At 35.6% G+C, this 24,345-nt stretch overlaps 1 protein-coding gene across 5 annotated transcripts in view; it reads right to left on the bottom strand.

The window, feature by feature from the left end:
* Positions 1-308: 308 nt before the first annotated feature.
* LOC142664250 (nuclear receptor subfamily 2 group F member 5) overlaps positions 309-24,345 on the bottom strand; it is a 32,338-nt gene continuing 8,301 nt past the window's right edge. The window contains exons 1-4 of one of the 5 annotated variants that reach the window (XM_075843259.1): positions 23,533-23,757; positions 22,446-23,206; positions 5,725-6,252; positions 309-1,461 (exon numbers count right to left, since the gene is read on the bottom strand). In XM_075843259.1, coding sequence (XP_075699374.1) covers positions 1,187-1,461; positions 5,725-6,252; positions 22,446-22,839 — 1,197 coding nt within the window. In that variant the 5' untranslated portion in view covers positions 22,840-23,206; positions 23,533-23,757 and the 3' untranslated portion in view covers positions 309-1,186. Of the gene's footprint in view, positions 1,462-5,724; positions 6,253-22,445; positions 23,207-23,532; positions 23,758-24,345 lie in introns of those variants that run through there. The other 4 variants (XM_075843261.1, XM_075843260.1, XM_075843263.1 and 1 more) reach the window with 4 other exon arrangements.

Below are 24,345 nucleotides of genomic sequence, written 5' to 3'. Positions count from 1 at the left end.
TATCTATCTATCTATCTATCTATCTATCTATCTATCTATCTATCTATCTATCTATCTATCTATCTATCTATCTATCTCATATCTATCTATCTATCTATCTATCTATCTATCTATCTATCTATCTATCTCATATATATCTATCTATCTATCCATCCATCCATCTATCTATCTATCTATCTATCTATCTATCTATCTATACAGATGTGTGCTCCTTAACTCATCTCTAAACCCGACATATCTCAAAATGAATGGTTTCCCAGTAATCCATTAAATAAATAAAAATACAAAAATAACACAAATACTACAAATTAATAACTGATACTGTATTTAATAATTAGCCAGGTCAACCAGCAAAATAAACAAGATTTTGCCGCCAGGTTACCAAAAAAATACCACAATTCACACACCAAAAATATCTTACAAACATACTCATATGAGGAAAAATCAAATGAGGAAAAAGGGATGAATATACACATAAATTTATTGAAAAAAAAGCAGGCAGTCCCCATCTTTTCTTTTATAAATAGTCTCTTGTTAAACACCCCCTACAGGGGATGAAGTGGGCAAGGCTTCTTCAGTGCTTTATGTTGTAGATTGCAGTGCTAGCCAGTCTTTGACATCCCGTAGTCATCTTACGAGTGTCAATTCGTTATAGTCTTTTTCTTTTTTTTAAACCATCTCAATAAAGTCTATAAGTGAATAACTTGCTTCTCGCCTTGTCTAACATTAAATGTTTTAAAAAATTCTGCAACCTCCTGTAAAAAAGTGCACATCCTCTTGGCAGAACCCTTGCTGGACCAGGCAGAGTAATGGATGCAAATATTTACCATGGCGAAAATACTCTGAATGGAACCGTTGTGTTTCCAAAAAGTCTCAAGGATCATTCAGACTTAAATTGACACTTTGATCATCTTGAGGAACAGGACTTTCTAGGTTTTTGTTGAGGTGAGTGAAAGTCAAATCCACCAACTGGGCCCTTCAATCTTGACAGTAAGTACGAAATTCGGTACAAAAGCTATAATCCTTCAAGAATAGCAGTGTTTTTCCTACTAAATGTCCTACCAGTTTTGGTGACCCAACACATTTCTTGGCTCCAAGGTCATCTGGAATTCTTTGCCAAAGTGGATGGTGGAAAACAAACTGGTTCATCAGACATTAGAAGTCCAAGGGTTTCGGAAGAACCTTCTTACTGCATAGGCATGTAAGGCCAGTTAAAACTGGACCCAGACAAGAGCATGTCTCGGATTAAAGTCTCAATCGGTGTCTTACCAACTAGACGCACAAAGAAGAGTTGTTCTATGACTGGTGCGGAGACAATACGCAATGATGGTAAGCGGAGAAGAAGGCGACCAAACCGGGTTGGTTGGGTGGGGTACTGATTTCGGACATACTCTTCCAGGGCACATTGGGATTTTTCCTGAATGCTTTCTACGTGACCAATGTCAGACAATCCCACTGCATCTATGAAACAAAAGTGAATTATGAGTTAGATATCAAATAGACTTCCACCCCAAATATCTAATGACACAATAGTCTGTCAACATAAAACAGGCACATATAAAAGCTAAGAAATATTCTTCCACTGGCCAGGCCAGTTTGGCCACTAGAGGCTCTACTGTACAATATATCTTGTCTTAAATTTTTTTACAACAAAAATTCAGTAAGCAGTCAATGGTCTAGTAGGGAGGACAATGGACTAAAAAATTTGCATGTAGAGTACGATATTAGTGTTTATGACTACCAACAGCCAAGGTCTCAAAAAATGTAATTTAATTTGAGAAGGCAAACTCCTAAACTCTTCAGATTCCTTATATCTTAGATATATAGCTGTAAATTATATATAGTATTACTAGCTGTTTTTAGGACCATGCTACATTGGGGGTTGTTGGGAGATAGTTACGGCCTACTAACTGATGATAGATCACAAAATATACTGTATTTGGTTCAATGTAGCAAGCTGAGATTTCTCAACATCATTCTATGAGACCATGGACCATATTTATTGGTGAGATGTCTCCCTGAACATGGCCACCTTAGACGACAAGCCCCGTCCATTTCATATAAACTGGAAATAAAATAAAAATGGCGTCAGCATGATCGAGAAATATTGATTGATGTTTATGTCCTTGCTTTGCCTTGGGGGAGCAGTATGTGTTCTAGTTAATGGTTAATCTACAGGTGCTAAACCGTCTCATTTCCATTTAACAGAAACGTTAGTAACAACGGAACTTCAAAGTCAATGTCCTATGTGGTATTTTGCAGCTCAGCACTGCTCGGTTCACATAGTCCGCACAGAGAGAGCAATGTCCTTGGGATAAAGATTACAACGTTAGCCGTTTTGTGGGAAGGAATGCATTACACCCTTCTATGTGTTAAATATGGACTATGGTATGGCAGCATAATTATTAACACAGACAGGCGGATATCGTGCGTCACATATGTCTATTAATTGACTCCTGACCCCATTATTGTATTACGAAACCACACATGGAACTGGCTGTGTTGACAGACGTCATGGCCGTAGCCGGCAAATCTGACTTTCCATAGTATTGGAGTTGATTGAGTTCAACCACTATCTTCATCACCCTTTCCTGTGTGTAAGATGACAAGGTTGCTTATACAGTATATTGCTAATATCTAATTGTTATCATGGAAATGGTGAGCAGTGGGGCAATCAGGCAATGTCTGAAGGCCAACCTTTCATCTCAACACAGTTGACGGGCCCAGCAGATGATCCTAATCGGAACAGGACTTTTATGTTTCCATTCAAGTTTTTGATACATAACCGGTTAATCTGAGAGTCTCAAGTTATATCACGTTTCCAAACCCAGCTTATATTTTTTGTGCCATGTCATTTGTTACCCCCCAAAGAGAATCAGTGCCGGATTCGTCCATCAGTATCTCTCCATCCCTTCTCCATGCCTATTAACATGTATCTTATGTATATGGCTAGCCTTCAAATGTCTACAGGTCTCTATACTTAGACCAATCTCTAGGATCTTGCAGTATAAGGGCCGAGAGTCAGGGTTATATTCAATTTGGCCACTCAAAAATGTGCATAAGATCTGTTCATTGAGCTCTACAGTCAAGCAGAGGAAACATTTTTCGATCCACTATAGTCCGCTGGTGTAGTTAGAAGATCTACTGTTGTCATCTTACCCAAGCATTATTAACCACGCTTGATAATCGATAATTACCCTCTTAATTCCCAAAACATTTTTTGCAGATATTGGCATCATAATAGTAGAGTCTACTTTACAAAAAGTTCCATAAGATAAGTAAGGCCTTAAAGTGTATTTGATAGTTAGCTATCTGAAATAGGTTGACAACTTTTCCACTGGTGGTACCTCCATCGTGGTAGAGCCATAGGTTTTGTATATTGGTGGAATCCACAAAATTTGTCCTCAACCCCCTGGCCTAATGGTAGAGGGAGGGTAGAAAGCTCTTGACTTTGCATTTTCCTCATGAATTGGGAAGTGAAAGATGAAGAGTAATTTCTCCCATTTTTATACTAGGGTCCTGCGTCAATATCTATCGAGTAGTCATAATAATTATTTTTTTCACCACAATAGTCTCTGTAATGTTTTATTGTGTTTCAGGGGGAAAAAAAACACCCCATGTTTTCGGAAACCAAGTTCAAATGTTTGTCCACCTGATTCATCCATGGGTGTAACTACAGAGTAGGATTTCCCAGAAGATAATATTTTTTATAATTCCTGTACAAACTGGGATTGTCCAGGAATTTTAGGGTCAGAAGGAACATAAATATGCTTATTAATATGGATCTCATCTGCCGTATAATGTTAAAAGATTAAAAACTATGTAAAATAAAAAATAAATCATCCTTTGAGTTTTATATAATAATAATAATAATAATAATAATAATCAAAAACACAATAACCATTGAGTGAGGAAAGGTTAACAAAAATGTTGAAGGTCTGACCTATGCCTGCTATTTCCAGCATCCGGACCAGTCTCCAGCACTTGTGTAAGGGTCGCAGGTGGGCATGGCTAATTTAGCAAGGACACCCGTCAAAACTGAGTATTTCAGTTATGATCACGGGTCAACTAGAGATGTCACTATATGGCTGCTTGACATTATACATCTGACCTAGCAGGCACCCCCCTCTGCCCGCGGCCTCTTACATACAATAAATCATCCGCAATGTTTGTTACCCCTGTGGTTCAGCATCAGTTCCTGACATTGGTGTCCTCAATGTAACACAGGAGGCCTGCGCTGACACCGGCACCCTTTATAACGTAGCACAATGGCAGTTCCCAAACGCCCAAGGTGCAGGCCCCACATTCCGCTTACTAACCCGTGTATTGTTACATATATATTCACAGCCTTTTGATCTTGTGCTAGGTAATTTATTGCAACTGATAAATATGGAACACAATATTTGCTCTAGGGTTTGAAAGGTCAAGACAGGTGAAACGTCTTACATTCCTTCTCCACAATCACAGTTGTCATCAACGACACACACTTGCTTCCCATAATGCATAGCGTAAAGCCTCCCAGACATACGAGGCTTGGTCCAGTTTTAAGAACCTGTTAACTCATATAGTATGAAGGTCATAAGTCTTCCTTAACTAAAAACAACCAATCAGATACCGGCAATTGCAATGTTGAGTTGGTATAATAAAAGCCGACAGCTGATTGGCTGAGACCTTTATGCCTACTCTCATGAACTGAAAAGTGACAATTACAATGGAGTGCATTTTGCGGGTGGATACATCATTTAATGGAAAAAGCAGATTTATATATATATATTTGCATAAAACTAAAAAAAAAATTGTAAAAATTTCAAAAAATTTGGCCAGAAGCATACAGAGATTGGTAGAACACGTGAGGAAATATAGTTATAGCCTTTGGCTTTAGGGTTTTTATATACATTCATGTTCCTCAAACTACAGATTCATAATTAAAAATGAAAAAAACAAAAATCTAAAAATTTTTAAGATCGCACCATAAATGCAACTATCATAAAAGGCTGATCATTCTTTTGCGTCAACATACAATTTTTACGTCCATAACTACATTAAGTCTTGTGCATATTTTCCCTGATATAATGTGCTACATAATGACGTCATATAGGACGGCTTCCAGGCAATGATCTATGGGAAATGTTTGTAAATGAGGAAATAATGGTAAAAAATAATTGTTCATTTCCCCCTTGAAGTTTTTTTCTGAAATACATATTTATGGCATATCCATTTGATATGGGCATAAGACCCACTGGTACTCCCACTGATCCTAAAACAGGAACCCCCACCGAATAGAAACTTATGGCCATGCCCTTTAGGAAATTATTTTTACATCGATATAATAATTGAAAAAAAAACAAAAAACATTCTGGCCCTGATCCTTTGGTCTACAGAACCCCCTCCAAGGAACTACAGAGAAATAACATTGGGGAAGCAATCGTTTAAATGGACCTATACAATTATAGGTCAGGATTTTATTAATATTCTACAGTCCGTAACAAGGATTGGGCTGTGACAACCTTTCTAAAAAGAATCTGCAGGGTCAAATAGTCGAAAGATAAAAATGTTTTTGACCCTATGGAGCAACCTTGTCCTGTGCAGCAGTTGTCTAGGCACAGGAATAGCTAATGCAGCGCTTCATTTTGACAACATTGAAAACAGCAACAGAACTCTCAGCTTCTTGGGGCCCTGTATGACTCGGGGAGGAAAAAGATATTTGGCATAAATTTTACTCACCAGGTGTAAACAATGCAACAGCTTTCAAGCATGAGTACTCAGCAGAGTCAACGTGAAGTGCCTTCAACTTTTCCACCTGTTCTTGAAAGACCCGGATGTGGTCCATGAAAGCAACGACTCGGTCAGCAGACATAGGAGAGGCATGCAGGCCGGCTGCTGCTAGCAATGGTGCCACATGGAGTGGCATGGAACACTGAGCAGCATTGAGGACGAAAAGCTCGCTCCACGTCATGCGAAGGAGTGAGACTTGGTCTGAGAGCTGGAAGTCGGGGAAGAAGGGAATGTTCTTAGCCCACTCAATGGCGCTAAAAAGCAAACGGGCTGCCAATTCACAGATGTTCTCGATCCCCATGATGTTGTTGGGCTGTAGACACTGGGCACCATATCGAGAAGTTGGGTAGGGTTCTGCTCGAAGAAGCAAGGAAATGAATCCCGTTAAGTAAGAGTGACCATTGTAGGGATCAACGTTGTTCAGAGCATACTGGCCAGGGCTCGTCTGGGGGTGCGACATTCGTCCGCGCTGGACTGCTACAAAGAGAAAACAAAGTACGTATCACTATTCAAGATCTGATAAAATTGATCAATAAATTTTGAAAACTTATTAAAGTGGTCATCCCACCAAAACAACCATGGATAGCTGATAAGTGTTTGATCGCTGGGGGGTCCCACTGCTGGAACCCCCATCGATCATGAGAATGGAGTCCCGAGAACCCTGAATGAACAGAACGGTGGTCACATACACCCGATGCCGCTCCAACCTGTGGCGTAACTATAGGGGTCGCAGCGGTCGCAATTGCGGCCCCCCCGCACTACATCAATAAAAAGTTACTATAGTAACTCGGGTTGCGGGCCCCTGTTACTATAGTAACTGATAGTACTTATATTCCTGGTTCCGGAGTGCAGCGGAGGTCCTGACGTCACAACGCTGTGTGCAGCGCATGACGTCACAACGCTATGTGCCGCGCACAACATCGTGATCCTGGATAGAGTCAGGACAGAACTTCCGCCGCGGCTGAAGAGGAGGGTAAGATTAATATCCCTGTCTGCTGAAGCTGATTGGCGGGGTCTGACTCCTGGGAGCCGGCCAATCAGCTGTTTTGAAGGGGCCGCAGTACTCGTACGAGAGCTGCTTACCCCTTCATTCCGGTCACTTGCTCACACTGTGAATCCGTGTCGGCGACTCATAGTGTGAGCGAGTAAGGGAAATGAAGGGGAGGCAGCTGTCGTACGAGTGATGTGGCCCCTTCAAAACAGCTGATTGGCCGGCTCCCGGGAGACGGACCCCGACACATCAGCTATTGATGGCCTATCCTGAGGATAGGTCATCAATGTTTAGGGACTGGACAACCCCTTTAAGCCTACGATGTAGCAGGCTTAGAGGGCCCATGAGACAGGATCACAGATTGTGTGATGCTGTCTGCTGGGCCCTGTATCTAAGCCAATCACATGGTAGACTTAGATACATGGCCCATGTGTGATCCTGTCTGATGGGCCCTGTATTTAAGCCTACCACACTGTAGGTTTAGATACAGGGCCCCAGCACACAGTAATCTTATACTGTATAAGATTACTGTTTGCTGGACCCTGTATCTAAGCCTACCGTGTGGTAGGCTTAGATACAGGGTCCCACAGACAGTATCACACATGGGCCCTGTATCTAAGCCTAACACATGTGTTACTAATCATTTTTTGTGTGTTTTCTTACAGGTTAGGTCGTTGGACTACATCAGATTCCAGGACTACTTTGATGACAGCTTTTTTTTTATTATCAATAAAATGGTTAATGAGGGTTGTGTGGGTTTATTTTATTTCAATAAAATATTTTTCTATGTCTTTGTGGGTTTTTTTAAACTATATTACTACTGCCTTAGTAATGGCCGCCGGCTGATTGACAGCGTCCATTGCTAAGGCGGGGCTTAGCGCTAGCCGGTGCAGAGGCTAACACTAACCCCCTTTATTACTCTGGTACCCACCGCCACCAGGGGGACTGGAAAGAGCCGGGTACAATCCAGTACTTGACCATCTGTAGTGATGGTTGGGCAATGGGGCGGCCGCAGGCTGGTATTATTAGGCTGGGAAAGGCCAGAAACAGTGGCCCTTCCCACCCTGGTAATGCTAGGCTTTTGCTGCTTTATTGTATTTGGCTGGTTATGAAAAATGGGGGGGACCCCACGTCATTTAAAAAAAAAAAAAAATAGAAAATAATTGGAAAGAACGATGTGGGGTCCCCCTCAATTTTCATAACCAGCTAGATACAACACAGCAGCAGAAGGCAGCATTACCAGGGTGGGAAGGGCCACTGTTTTTGGCCTATCCCAGCCTAATACTATCAGCCTGCGGCTGCCCCGGTGCCTGAACGTCACTACGGATGGTCGGGTACTGGCTCGTACCCGGCTCTTCCCAGTACCCCTGGTAGCGGTGGGTACCGGGTTAATAATGGGGGTTGGTGTTAGCCTCTGCACCTGCTAACATTAAGCCCCGCCATAGTAATGGAGGTTGTCAATCTGCCAGCGGCCATTACTAAGGCGGTGATAATAAAGTTTGAAAAAGTACAAGCACATAGATAAAAAATGTTATTGAAATAAAAAAACACAACACTCATTAACCATTTTATTGAGAATAAAAAAAACGCTGTCATTGAAGTCATCCTCGTATCCGAAGTAGTCCAACAACCGAACCTGTAAAAAACACAAACACACAAAAATAATTAGTAACACATAAAGAAGCAAAATTATTATTATTCTTACCTTTCCTGGGTCCAGCGCTGGAGCCGCAATGTCAGCGAGCTGAGTCCTATATCTAATCCAATCACGTGTGATACTGTCTGCTGAGCCACTGTATCTAATCCTATCATGTGTCATACTGTCTGCTGAGCTACTGTATCTAATCCTATCATGTGTGATACTGTCTGCTGAGCCGCTGTATCTAATCCTATCATGTGTGATACTGTCTGCTGAGCTACTGTGTCTAATCCCATCATGTATGATACTGTCTGCTGAGCTGTGTATCTAATCCCATCATGTGTTATACTGTCTGCTGGGCCCTATCTCTAATCCCATCATGTGTAATACTGACTGCTGAGCCACTGTATCTAATCCTATAATGTGTGATATCTATCCATAGTTGATAGGGTCGTAGTGCTATAGATATGCTGTCTCTTATACACACACACATATTTTTTGGGCGGACACATATGTATTGGGGCTATTTCCCCTGACATTTTAAGTCCTTAGTGACGCCCCCGGCTGCTAGTGCTGCATTGTTGGGTCACTTAGGAGACCCAACGATGCAACTGAAAGCTGCAGACTGTCGGCCATGAGAAGTTTGTGTTGGGGGGGGGCCCAATAAGAACTTTTGCATCGGGGCCCATGAGTCTTTAGCTACGCCCCTGGCTCCAATTATTCGCCATGGGACTTTGCTATATCCGACAGTCCCATAGAGAATGAATGGAGTGGTAGCTCTGTTTATTCAAGGGGCTCGGGACCCCTGTTATTTTGTTCGGTGGGACTCTCAGCGATCAAACACTTATCACCTATCCTTTGGATAGGTGATAAATTGTATTGGTGGAATAACCCCTTTAAGCTATAGAAGAACGGAACAAAAAGTTACACATTTAAAAAATTGCAGCCTTGATTTTTAAGTACTGACCCTAATCCATAGATTTCTGAGATTTACCAATATGACTTTGCATTTAATTCACATGTTTAACACATGCTAAATCCCTCTGGGGCATAGGACACATTTCATAACAAGCCTATAAACCCTAGAATGTTAGGTAAGTTCCTTGCTATAGGCATGAAATACCAGAAGAAATTTTTTTTCACATGACCTAGAAAAGCTAAAAAAATACTGTGACGGAAACAAAATCTGCATTATCACAAATAATTCAAGGGCATTTCCCTAAAAAAATTATAAAATAAACTTCTAGAGTCATTTTTTTTCCGTCAACATGTTAAAAATTGTTGCCTAGAAATGGCTGAACAGATCTTGACAGAAGAAGACGACTCAAGGACTTATATTTACTAGTATTTTTTTATTCTAGAGATGACTGCTCTTTCAAACCACTAGGGGGAGTCACATAATCTACCAAACAAGTACGAAATGATGTTTTTTCATAAAAATAAGTTCATTATTAATATTAGAATCCTACAATAAAATTAATTACATATTAGAAATTTACACATTCTTATCAAATTTCTCAGAAATAAATTCACACAAAATATTACAAAAACAGATAATAAAAAAAAAACCATAATGCAAGCTTATGGGGTAATTGTAAAGCCCTTACAAAAATACTACAACAAAAATTGGTCAAATTATTGTGAGACCCTTACAAAAAATATAGGTAAAATAAAAAATATTTTTTTTTCCAAATATAAATTATTTTTTAATATTGCGGATCAGGTAACATTTTTTTAAAGTGATTTTTAGTATTTATTTAATTTTTTTAATCTCCTCACTTTACCTAACGAACTCTTGTTTTTTTTTTCCATTCAACTGGTTTAATGTTGTTTAGGTAAAGCTATAGCCCATGAGATTAACCAACCTCTAGTAATGCCACCATATAAAGTATTTCCTCAAGATAAAAAAAAAAATCACTAAATCTCAGGTTAAAAAAAAAAGAGAGCACAAGTAACTAAACAGACAAAAATTTTCCAAAATTTAGCATTTTCCAAAAACAAACAATTCTAACAACATATTCCCTTTTTTAAAAAGATTTTCAAAAATTCTGACTAATGTGGCACATTTCTTGCTCCTTTTCTGCCCTTAACCCCATGACAGTACGGCCTTGGGAACCCCAATATCTGTTTGGCGTATAACTCTTCTAGGCTACAAGGACAGTCTTAGGGTAACTGATAGGCCCCTACCACATATGAAGAAGTCCTGAGCCTATAAGTTACACACTTTATGACGGGCGGCCACTTGCCCCAGTGTCTCGAGTGGTAGAGGCTGACTGTCCGCGAGAGACACACTGATCTCTCCTGGGAGAATGTGATCGTCTTTGGCTTTGTATACAACCCAAATAAAAAAAAAAAGTTGATAGTGCCGGGTTAAACCATTACAATAATGGCCACTTGGTTTTAAGTGCAGTAGCCACATCTGCTCAACCATTTAATTACAGAGGAGAATTGATCATAATTCTACAACATGTCATAACAGGAGAGGAGACTTGAAGAAAAATCACCCAGGTCCCAGTGAAATTAATGGTAATTAACCCATTCAGTTTACAGCCCACTGTTCAATTGAAAGGCAACGCACGTTTTTGGTTTTCTTTTTTGTCTTGATCTTATAACACCCCTCTCCCCCTCCTCTCGTGTTATGTAGAAAATGTGGGTTCTGGAGCCACCCCCATGGCCTGTCTATTGTATTGTTTGTGCATGATAAGAGGACATCAGTGGAGTCAGCCATGTTTTATACCCACGGGGTAAGCAATCTGCTCCATTGTCCCACCGCCGTTCATAATTCACTTCCATTGCCTGAATTTGTTGCTTAATTATGCCTGAATTATTTCAGGGCATCTCTATTAAAGCCATAGCCTTAAATTGCCACACATACAAGACTAAGTAAATCACTGCTCTAAATCTTAAAGGTGCAGCAAGCTGACCCTGACTGTAGGGAAACTTAAAGGGGTTGTATGAGATTAGAAAAAAGGGGTCACTTTTTTTGCGTAGATATAGCGCCACTCCTGTCTACAGGCTGTGCCTGGTATTGCATGTCTACCCATTCATTTTAATGATCTGCAATACCATTCATAGACCATGGACAAGGGTGGCACTGTGTTTGGGAAAAAGTCTCCTCTTCTTTTTGACTCCGGTTACATCCATATAACTTTTTGTTATAAAATGAAGCAGGTCCCACTAGGAGATTGTAAGAATTTTTTTTTGTCTGGAAGCCATTTTCATTTAGGTATTTCTTGTCCCCCGATAATCCTATGATATTTAGTATTGCCCTTAGTATCTGTGGCTGCTCGTTTCAATGACAGGGAAATTAGATTGTAAGCTCCTGTGTGACAGGGATCGATGTGAATGAATAAATGGATGATCTGTGTAATGCAGCATATGTCAGAATTCTATGGATGAAGGATAATGGTAGAAATAATCACTCGTGTCACCCTCAGTATATAACAGGCAGGTTGTACCTCTCTGGAAGCTTATTTTCAGTGCAAATTAGGTCCTTCCTCTGATATAAAATGGTAATTTTCCGCAAAGGTCAGGTGAACTGAATATATTAGACACTCTCTGAGCTGATGAGATGTTGGCAAATGGTTTAATGGTTTAACCTATTATCTGCTATGCTTTGGTGTAAGAGAATAAACCACTGACGGAAACATTCGTAGAAAATGATTTAATCTCCAATGTTTTTGATTCTTTTTAAATAGAAGATTCCAGAATCTACGCAATATAATTTTTGTATTTTTTTTTCAGCATATGTAAGCCTATTCTTATCAATGCCTTGTTACGTTAGCAGTATTAGTTTCCCATGGGATAGACCCACCACACCCAGTAGAAATCTGGTTTTCAGAGAACTGGCCCGTAATTGACGACCTTTAAAGCCACCAAAGTTCTATTTTTGCATTGTAAATCAAGACTTGATATGGGAAAGTCGAATTCTCATAAGATTAGACTGGTTTTATGGAGGTAAGGTCATATCAAGAGTTTCCTCCTCTGAACTCTTAGCTTAACTTCCCCGTTATGCCAACATGGTCTTCAAGCAGAACCGCGAACTCAGTATTCAACTTCCCAGTGAATTACCAACATCTGATTGAAGTTCTGTTCCCCCATGATGGTAATATGAACAATGTACCTTAGTAGCTCCACTAAACATCCTACAATTGGAGAAATGTCCCAGGAGGAACTCATAATCTAAGATAAAGATGCTACAGTCCATCTACTCTGCACACACCCATTGGTTCGACGCATATCATGGTGGACGCCTGACTAGATACCATCAACAATTTTACGATGAGCCTCCATTCTTCTGGAAGTCATGCTATTGTAGTACCATATATATCTACTAGGAGCATGTGGTGGTACCAATAAACTATGTACGGTTGATCAATGTTATAAATCCTCCAGAGCAAAACTTATATATAGAACGACTCAGTATTTTTTTTTAAAAAAATTAGATTTAATTTAAATTTTTCTAGGAATTGGTGCACCATCTTGAAATTTTATGACACATGGGCACATGTCCAACCAATACAATACCGTTAGCAGATGAGAATAGTCAATTGCAACCAACGGCAACTTTTTGGGGGGGTGCCGAGTTATGGTCTTACTGAGTGTCCATGACATAGTAACCAATGGTGAACATTTTCATATGAGTTCAGCTGCCGAGAAACATTATGTGGCAGTAATTGCTGTCTATCCCTGACCTAAGTACTCAAAAGGTAAGGAAAGCAAGAGGAGCCTTATCTACATATAGCAATGACCCATAAATGTGTCTGTAAATGTCAAGCACACAAACCTGTGTAAACTAATGACTACTTTTCTTATTGATTTGACACAAAGTCCACCTAAAGTCAGATTTGGCCAACTGAAGGCTTCCTTTGTAGTTACCTTGTCTTTTAGGATTGACTGTAGACACTGTAAATTTTTTCATAAAATGATAGCGCCTAGAACCCTAAAGATAATTGCTATGCTTCATGAGTGAAAACAGACGTTTTTGACCGATGAAATTAGCAGATGTCTCGGGGAAATGGCTTTCCAACATGTTGCAAAATCATTTTGACAGATGGTCATTTAGGACAGGTGTTATAAGAGAATTTACTCCTTTGTGAGCAGCAAAAATCTAAATCTGGTCATACACATAAAAGTTGTCCCTGAATTAAGTGAGTGTTCTGATATTTTATTGTATTGGGACACTCGTCGGGAGAGGACCGTCAAAATTGTTCGGAACGTTATCAATAAACTTTACATCTAGGACCATCTTTGAAGGTATTGGGTACTTTTTAAAATGAAGTTTACTCTACATGTGTCTTCTTCTGACCATACACCCCTGGACGGTATTATTCGTGGTGACTGGGGAGCTATCGAGAGGTTCTGACCACAAGAAGTGCTCAATATCACACAACCAGATTAATCAACATTAGTCAAAGTTGGTTCCATTTCTCTTAGGCCGAAAAGCAAGGAGATGTCTCACCGACCTAAGTGTTGGTAAGACATCTGGACATGGATGGTCATCTTAACAGGTCCAATAGTGTTCCAATTTTGGTTCAGTTTTCCAAAATCACTGCCATCACAGTACAATATTCTGCCTGGGGTCATGGGTTCGAATTCAACCAAAGCAACATAGACATGGACTTTGTATGTTCCGTATCTGTGTTATGCCTCATAGTCACAATTTAATTGTTCCTAACCTGTATCTGTGTGTACGATATCAAGAAAGTAGACAATACATACCACTAGAGGAACGAACTAATGTGTCTGAATATATTTTTTGTATAACACTACAGAATACTCCTGTGCTATAACATAATAGATATATGTATTAACCAAATAAAATATTCCATTATTTTTGTATTTTCTGTATTTTTTCTATTTTGTAATATAGTGTCTGTACATATATAGCAAAAATAGGGACAGGACTTAATGTTAAAATTGAGTTGTCAGGACTGCCCCCAGAGATCTAATAATGACAACACTATTAAAGGCCTTTATCTACAAAATTGAGACATCATCTTCAAAAACGTAATAGAAAAAAAAGTCATCCCTAGCTGTTGTTTTTACACTAGAGCAATTTCCTCATCTCTTGCTGCTCAGGAATTTTGATACGTACTGTAGTTTCCATTGTGCCATTTTGACAAGCTCTTTAGAAGCCGGGCTAAGCTTGGTACAATTGTTGAATTCTACACAGAAAATGTAGTTCTACATTCTTCTGTTGACATATTCCAAAACCTTCTTCTTATTATGGGTGGGTGGGCTGGAGATGATTTGTGAGATGTGAATATATCAGGAATATCAGTAGTTACGCTATTTAAAAAAAATCTTAAAATATTCTATATTTATGTCATTTTAGTAGTTTTTTTCCACTTTGTGTTGAGTATTATCATCTATCATATACCTAGTGGCAGTATAGCATCTGCCGCCATATACTCTAATAAGATTACCGTACTTCATTTCACCGAGGTCTGCTCCAGTTGAGCTTATATTCGAATACGTGTTAAAGTTCTTTAAGCTCCTAGCAACTCTTGATTTTAATAGAAACAGGGACATATATATATATATATATATATATATATATATATATATATATATATATATATATATATTATGTGTATATGTATACTTTTATATATATCTATACAGATGTTTATGTATATATAAAATTACCCTATTTGGATCCAATTTTTATCAAGTTTTTATATTCAATTATGTATAAATATTGTGTATATATATATATATATATATATATGTGCATATTAAATGTATATATATATATATATATATACTAGTTGAGAAAAAAATAAATGTTGCAAACATTTTTTCGATTTTTTTCATTATTTTTTATGTATTATTCAACATGTTTTATATAGCAAACTTTATAGTAGATAGTTTTATATAGTATACTTTATAGTAGATAGTTTTATATAGTATACTTTATAGTAGATAGTTTTATATAGTATACTTTATAGTAGATAGTTTTATATAGTATACTTTATAGTAGATCGTTTTATATAGTATACTTTATAGTAGATCGTTTTATATAGTATACTTTAGAGTAGATCGTTTTATATAGTATACTTTATAGTAGATCGTTTTATATAGTATACTTTAGAGTACATAGTTTTATATAGTATACTTTATAGTAGATAGTTTTATATAGTATACTTTATAGTAGATAGTTTTATATAGTATACTTTATAGTAGATAGTTTTATATAGTATACTTTATAGTAGATCGTTTTATATAGTATACTTTATAGTAGATCGTTTTATATAGTATACTTTATAGTAGATAGTTTTATATAGTATACTTTATAGTAGATAGTTTTATATAGTATACTTTATAGTAGATCGTTTTATATAGTATACTTTATAGTAGATAGTTTTATATAGTATACTTTATAGTAGATAGTTTTATATAGTATACTTTATAGTAGATAGTTTTATATAGTATACTTTATAGTAGATAGTTTTATATAGTATACTTTAGAGTACATAGTTTTATATAGTATACTTTATAGTAGATAGTTTTATATAGTATACTTTATAGTAGATAGTTTTATATAGTATACTTTATAGTAGATAGTTTTATATAGTATACTTTAGAGTACATAGTTTTATATAGTATACTTTATAGTAGATAGTTTTATATAGTATACTTTATAGTAGATAGTTTTATATAGTATACTTTAGAGTACATAGTTTTATATAGTATACTTTAGAGTACATAGTTTTATATAGTATACTTTATAGTAGATAGTTTTATATAGTATACTTTATAGTAGATCGTTTTATATAGTATACTTTATAGTAGATAGTTTTATATAGTATACTTTATAGTAGATCGTTTTATATAGCAAACTTTATAGTAGATCGTTTTATATAGTATACTTTATAGTAGATCGTTTTATATAGCAAACTTTATAGTAGATCGTTTTATATAGTATACTTTATAGTAGATCGTTTTATATAGTATACTTTATAGTAGATAGTTTTATATAGTATACTTTATAGTAGATCGTTTTATATAGCAAACTTTATAGTAGATCGTTTTATATAGTATACTTTATAGTAGATCGTTTTATATAGTATACTTTATAGTAGATAGTTTTATATAGTATACTTTATAGTAGATAGTTTTATATAGTATACTTTATAGTAGATAGTTTTATATAGTATACTTTATAGTAGATCGTTTTATATAGTATACTTTATAGTAGATCGTTTTATATAGTATACTTTATAGTAGATCGTTTTATATAGTATACTTTATAGTAGATAGTTTTATATAGTATACTTTATAGTAGATAGTTTTATATAGCAAACTTTATAGTAGATCGTTTTATATAGTATACTTTATAGTAGATCGTTTTATATAGTATACTTTATAGTAGATAGTTTTATATAGTATACTTTATAGTAGATAGTTTTATATAGTATACTTTATAGTAGATAGTTTTATATAGTATACTTTATAGTAGATCGTTTTATATAGCAAACTTTATAGTAGATCGTTTTATATAGTATACTTTATAGTAGATCGTTTTATATAGTATACTTTATAGTAGATAGTTTTATATAGTATACTTTATAGTAGATAGTTTTATATAGTATACTTTATAGTAGATAGTTTTATATAGTATACTTTATAGTAGATAGTTTTATATGGTATACTTTATAGTAGATAGTTTTATATAGTATACTTTATAGTAGATAGTTTTATATGGTATACTTTATAGTAGATAGTTTTATATAGTATACTTTATAGTAGATAGTTTTATATAGTATACTTTATAGTAGATCGTTTTATATGGTATACTTTATAGTAGATAGTTTTATATAGTATACTTTATAGTAGATAGTTTTATATAGTATACTTTATAGTAGATAGTTTTATATGGTACACTTTAAAAAAAATAAAATTGTGCATTAATTATGTTCTAGAATATATGTGTGTGTGTGTGTGTGTGTGTGTGTGTGTGTGTGTGTGTGTGTGTGTGTGTGTGTGTGTGTGTGTATGCAAACACATTTATATAAACATTATACAAGATGTTCTAGTCATCTTTATCTGTCATTTCACAGTGACTGACATTACAACATTCAATCATTTTTTTTTAATCATTGTCCTTCTTTCACAATTGTTCACTGCTCAGAAACAAGACTATCAGCTATGAGAATTTATCACCTCAGGTAACATTGCTGTTTTAATGACATTATAAGCTGACAAGAATTTACCACAGGGTTTCAGAACTTCAAAAACTTAAAAAGGAAAAAGTTACAAAACTGAAAAAAAAAAGTATATCAGTTTTTATTGTTTTTTTAAAAGCATGTCAATCAACATACTTTCTGAACATGCCGGTGTCCTGTGAAGGGCTGACCTTTCTAACATTGTGCAAGGTGTTTAGAGTAAGGATTGGATGACATGCCTCATTAACCCTTTGTGAATTGGAGGCATTTTGAGTGAGGATCAGATGACAGGGATCGTTAACCCTTTCTTAGAAAAACCAAAATGTTCTATTTTTTCTTTTTCTTTTTTTTAACTTTAAACAGCTAAATCAACACAGAAAAGTTTTCCAACTTTTAAACTAATTTCTTTCTTTTTATTACTAAGCAGTATCTCTTTTTATTAAAAAAAATTAAATATAAAAAAAATTGAAAACTTAAACAAGAATAAAAAATATTTACATTACATTTATATTACATATTTATTTTATATTTACATTACATTTATATTACATATTTATTTTATATTACATTTATATTACATATTTATATTATATTTATATTACCTTTATATTACATATTTATATTATATTTACATTACATTTATATTACATATTTATTTTATACTTATATTACCTTTATATTACATATTTATTTTATATTTATATTACCTTTATATTACATAATTATATTATATTTATATTACTTTTTTATATATATATATTTTTACGTGACTATTTTTTATGTATATTTTCAGTTTGATAAGAACTTTTTGATTCTGTATTATCCAGCTTGATACAAGATGCTTCAATTCCTTGACATTTTAGTGGATGTTTGTAGATGTTACCAGATGCTTAATCTCAATTTGTAAACATATCATCCATGGGTCCTGTTGGATCACAGGAGAGAGTTCCCAATAGTAACCCACTCCCACTTTTGTTTTTGCCTTTGAATAGCTGTTATTTTGAACAGATTTTAAGATACTGTCTTGGCAGCTGCAATGGGAAATCTTTCAAAGAGCCAAATTTCCCAAGGATTTTTTTTTTATTAACCAACTTCCATACTGGGCAAAATGTAGGTGGTCCTTTTATCAAGAGCCTGTGTCTACTGTTTTTTTAATTATTTTTTTTGTAGTTAAAAATAACCATCGATCAATATAGATTGACTTTGTTAAATATTTACATTTTTGGTTGTTTTTAACTATTTTTGTAAATTGAAAGGTAGAAACTTGCAATTAGAAGTATAGTCCTAAAATATCTACAGGCAAACTTAGTCCTAAGAAATATTTACTGATTCGCCCCTGTGAGGCTAAAAAAAACCATACTAGTTAGGTTGTACAAATGAATGCACGATGGAAACTAGTAATATTTTTGGTGTTTTTGTGTAGTTTTTGTTTTTTAATCTACAGATAGAGACTTACATGCAATTTGGCTTTTTTAAATTCTATATCACTCCACAAAGGATGGGGGGAAAAAAAATCCTATTACATATTAAAAAAACCTGCCGGACATTGAAATACGCAGTTATATAGGTGCAACAGGCTTATATAAAACCTATTAACAATGTGTTATTAAAGAAGGATACAGTTTTCGCTACACTTGTATTTTACATTATTTTATTTCTAAAAAATCATGGTGGGAAACAGAAATAGCCATGGCTTAATATGAAATGTATGTTTTTCCAAAAACATCACTGATAAAACTAGGGATAATATTAATACAAAAAATGTTAATAAAATGAATAACATAATAATAAAAAATAAGGCAGAATTTCAGAAAAAAAAATATGTCTTACACTCTTGTTTTATATTTTTTGTTGATATAATTATGAATACATTTACTATTTTTATTTTTTAATAATATTATATTGTATTCCAATTTCAATTTTAGAATTATACAAAAAAACAAATAGTTAATAAAATATTCCAGAAAAATACATACAAAATGTATATATATATAAATTTTATGTTGATATTATTGGTGTACCCTATGATGTGTATGTAGCAGATTTACTTTCCAAATATATGGATGTATAGTGCAATCTGAAATGTTTTTTTCTTTTCCTTACAAAATTAAAAATTGAGATAACAAAAAAAGACATAATAGAAGACAACAACACGAATGATGCTAAACATCCATATTCAAATATATAAGGGAGATCTTCTAAGATCCAATGATATCCTTGATAAGAGATCTTCTAACAATGATCAGTCTTCTCATGTAGAATCACATGGGACACATGTTACATTAGACGTGTGCATAACTTATTCATAAGTTCTAGCACCTCCTGAAGCACAACGCTTACTCCATGTTGATGGAAATTCTGAAGCTGCAACAGCTGTCAGTCTGAATACAGATATATATACATTGGACTATTTGTAGAACAAGCGTGGGTATCTTAGTTGGGAAGACAGTGTTTTAGTTGCATTATAAACACAGATAGTCTACTCTTGATCTATCTATCTATCTATCTATCTATCTATCTATCTATCTATCTATCTATCTATCTATCTATCTCTATCTGTCTATCTCATATCTATCTGTCTATCCATCTATCCATCGATCTATCATCTATCTGTCTATCTATCATCTATCTATCTATCTATCTATCTATCTATCTATCTATCTATCTATCTATCAGCTATTTATCTATCTATCTATCTATCTATCTATCTATCTATCTATCTATCTATCTATCTATCTATCTATCTATCTATCTATCTATCTATCATCTATCTATCTATCTATCTATCTAATATCTATCTCATATCTATCTATCTATCTATCTATCTATCTATCTATCTATCTATCTATCTATCTATCTATCTATCTATCTATCTATCTCTCTCTCTCTCTCTATCTATCTATCTATCTATCTATCTATCTATCTATCTATCTATCTATCTATCTATCTATCTATCTATCAATCTAATATCTATCTCATATCTATCTATCTATCTATCTATCTATCTATCTATCTATCTATCTATCTATCTATCTATCTATCTATCTATCTATCTATCTATCTATCTATCTATCTCTCTCTCTATCTATCTATCTATCTATCTATCTATCTATCTATCTATCTATCTATCTATCTATCTATCATCTATCTATCTATCTATCTATCTATCTATCTATCTATCTATCATCTAATATTTCTCCATGTGTCTATCACCTGTCCATATATTTCATATTTATCTACTTCATGTCTATCCACGTGTGTATTTATCTCTCTGTCTCATTTGTACTTTTTATCTACACATGTACCTACATATCTTCTATCCAAAGTAGCCTCAGTGACAAAATAAAAAGTATACAGTACAAACACACACAACACACATACCTAAAACCCTATACCTCTATATTCCACTATAAACATTACAACTTTACTCCTATAAAAAGATTTACAAAAATTTTCTTTTCAAAAATTCTTAGATAAATATCTCTGTTGAGATATAATGAGGAAAAATAAATGGACAGGGATAGTTGAAATTTCCCATGGGTCAGATACACGCTTTTCCATGACATAACAGTCACAATTCATGTCTTCTGGTTATGGTGCAGATTTATAGACGACACTAAAAATATAAATGTATGGTAATGAGGCCCATGTTATGCAATACAAGACTCTGTGTGTAATGTATGCTTGTGCTTATCTCTGTGTACATGTATCAGTTCTGATAAGCTACATAGGAATGCTGCTAGACCAGGTTGTTCCTCTTATGGGATTTTTTTTTCTCATAACCTACCACTTTAATTCTTGACAGTCCACATTCATAACACAGCAGGTCTTTATATGATCCCAGAGCCCATTGACTTGTCTTGAACGAAAATATTTTTGCATATTTTTTTGTAAAAACATTTAAATCCATAAATTGTGGCCTTTAATGCCGACTCATTTGGCCTCCCTACAATTAATACAACACTCAAGAAAGGCTACTTTATCTAGACGTCATTGTAGATATACTGGATCGATAAAGCCACGCCACTGAGAATGACACTATAATATTTCCACGTTCCACGGGGCATTAAATAGATATACCTTATTTTTTTATGGGAAAAACCCCAAAGTTTTTTAACCAATATATCAATAGGACAACTCATTTTTTTTTTTTAAATAACATAAAAGAAAGGAGTAACTAATAATTAAAATAGTTCTTTATATTATTATTATTATTATTATTATTATTATTATTATACTTCTATTATTTCAGTATGTCAACCTCCATGTAAGTCTTGAATCCACTTTCCGCAAGTTCGTTATATCTAAGGTTATTAAATCTCTAATAACAGCAAGTTGCCGTCTGCTATATATTTACCAATAATTTATTTTATTTTCTGTCCATTGCTATAAACCAACCTGGGGATTTATAAGATGTAAATTATTAATTTATTTAAAAAAAAAGTCAGAATGCCCATTTGGGTCCGTATTAGTTGCCCTAATAAGTATTTCACTAATAAATACAATAATTTGTAGTGAATATATTTTATCTTGTTATATCTGCTTATAACACTTGAAATGAGGTCGTAGTTATACTAGCGGATAATGACAAACATACGTACGTAGTTTTTTGTTTTTTTTTGTTTTTGGATTTATAGATTTTTTTAGTTATTGTTATGCATTAATATCTCATTTCAGCTCTTACATTTCTGCTGAGTCTTTTAGAAACTGTTCTAATGACAAGTTCAACTCTAAAAAGACAATAATAATTTCCGAAAATGATAGTAAATAAAAGCACCAATGAGACTCTAGAAGAAGATTAAAATACTTAGAACCCATGTGTCTGTGCCCCAGATCAAAACAGCCGCACCCAGCCCATACCAGGACTCACCTTCTCTCCTCATGCCAACTTTCAGGCACTTCTTTAAGCGACAGTATTGGCACTGGTTCCTATGATGCTGGTCTATAGGACAGTCTCTGTTGCCCCTACAAGTGTAGGTGAGGTTCCTTCTCACCGATCTTTTAAAGAAGCTCTTGCACCCTTCACAGGTAAACTGACCATAGTGCTTGCCACTCGATTTGTCCCCACACACCATACAGTCCACGTTGGGAACTCCTTTGTCCCCTGAATTTACTGGGTCCTGACCTGGGACAACTCCTTTAGGCGTGCTTGGTGTTTGAGGTGTGCCCCCAGGGTCTTGATTGCACAGCCCAGGTGGATTGCTCACCTGAGAGGCTGCCACCCCTGGGATGTCTTCCTGCCAAGGATTAACCACCATGGCCATAATACTGTATCAAATACTGAGATCCACAGCTCCACAATCAGCAGCACCAACACAGGCTACGAGGGTGTACGTGAAAGTCTGCAAAGTTTACCCAGTCCAAATGAAAAAGAAAGGGGTGTAAGGAGGCTGCCTTGTGGTTTTAGGAAGATATATATGTATATATCCCCTCTTATCCAAATGCAGGCTGCCCCACACTGCGTCCAGAGTCCAGATATCCCTCCAAGAAAACAGGAAGACTGAGTGTGCTTTCAGATCCTCCTTCCAGGGAGGGAGAGATTAGTCATGCACCCACAGCCCTAATGTCCATGTGTGCCTACAACAATCTGTGTGTGGGACTGATTTCAAGCAAAAGTTGGCTTCTTACCACCTACAATAGAAAAAAAAAAATCACAAAAAAAGACATTACAAAAACATTCTTAAAAAAAACACCCACGTAAAAAAAATTTGGAAAAAAATAATCTCAAAATGATATAACAACATCAATAACCTTTACGCATATATCACTGACATATTCCCGCAGCGCTTAACAACCAGTTATTAAAATTAAATTCACTGGAAAAAGATTTTGACGCAAATTTTTGTAAAATTTTTTTTTTTTTTTTTTTTTACAGAACAAAAAAAGTTATCTTTTTGTGCTTGCATCGATATCATAAGATGGATAAAAATACATGGGAGAGGAAAGTGGATACTTACGTGGAATCTGCTACCTTTTGAGTATACGGATATTTTAGCCTTAGTCACTTTGAGCGAAATGCTGACTGTCGCCCATAGAAGACAATGCTCTGCTGCAGCTTGCACACCAGGCTAATGAATAGCTTGAAAGAAGTTTCAAAAGTGACACAGATTTTGCCTCTTGGTAAGACCCAACCCCTTCCCTCCTCTAGAGCCTCCAGTGAGCGTGGATGTCCCTCTGCTGCAGTGAACTCTGACAGTAAGTCCCATTTACACTGTGTCCATGGAGATCTCCTAATTAGGGCAGACATGGGGCTGTGCTATGACTTCACAGGGAGTTGGGATGAGCTTCATCCCGGTGCCGTTATTGGCTTGCGGAAAGAGGGGGCTGGAAGGCTATGGGGGGGGGCTTGGGTACTGACAGAGGCTGTGTCATGCTGCCTTGTTTCCTTCGCTCACCTGCTAGGGGGCTTTCTCTCAAATGAACAGGAGAATTTGGAAGGGAGGGTGTTTCCACCATACAGATAGATAGCATCGAGCAAGTAGTGCGGGACGGACTCGCTTGACCCATTGGGTGCACCCTAAAATTCAGCTCCAAATATGGGCAACAAATTTTGTGTGTATTAAAAAAAATGCAGATTAAAAGGCAAAACCGCACATAAAAGGTATAAAAGGCAAAAACGCATATAAAAGGTATAAAAGGAAAAACGATGTATAGTAGAGCGCTGCGAAATCTGTTGGTGCTATAGTAATAACTGGTAATAAATATATCATGTGCAATGCAAGAAGGCAAAACCCTTTGGAAAGGCTCGGTTCACCCTAGAAGGGCTCTGT

The sequence above is a fragment of the Rhinoderma darwinii genome, chromosome 12 (assembly GCF_050947455.1).
Source record: "Rhinoderma darwinii isolate aRhiDar2 chromosome 12, aRhiDar2.hap1, whole genome shotgun sequence".
Taxonomy (NCBI): Eukaryota; Metazoa; Chordata; class Amphibia; order Anura; family Rhinodermatidae; genus Rhinoderma; species Rhinoderma darwinii.
The sequence above is the reverse complement of the archived record's forward strand: the minus strand, read 5'-3'. Positions and strand labels throughout refer to the sequence as shown.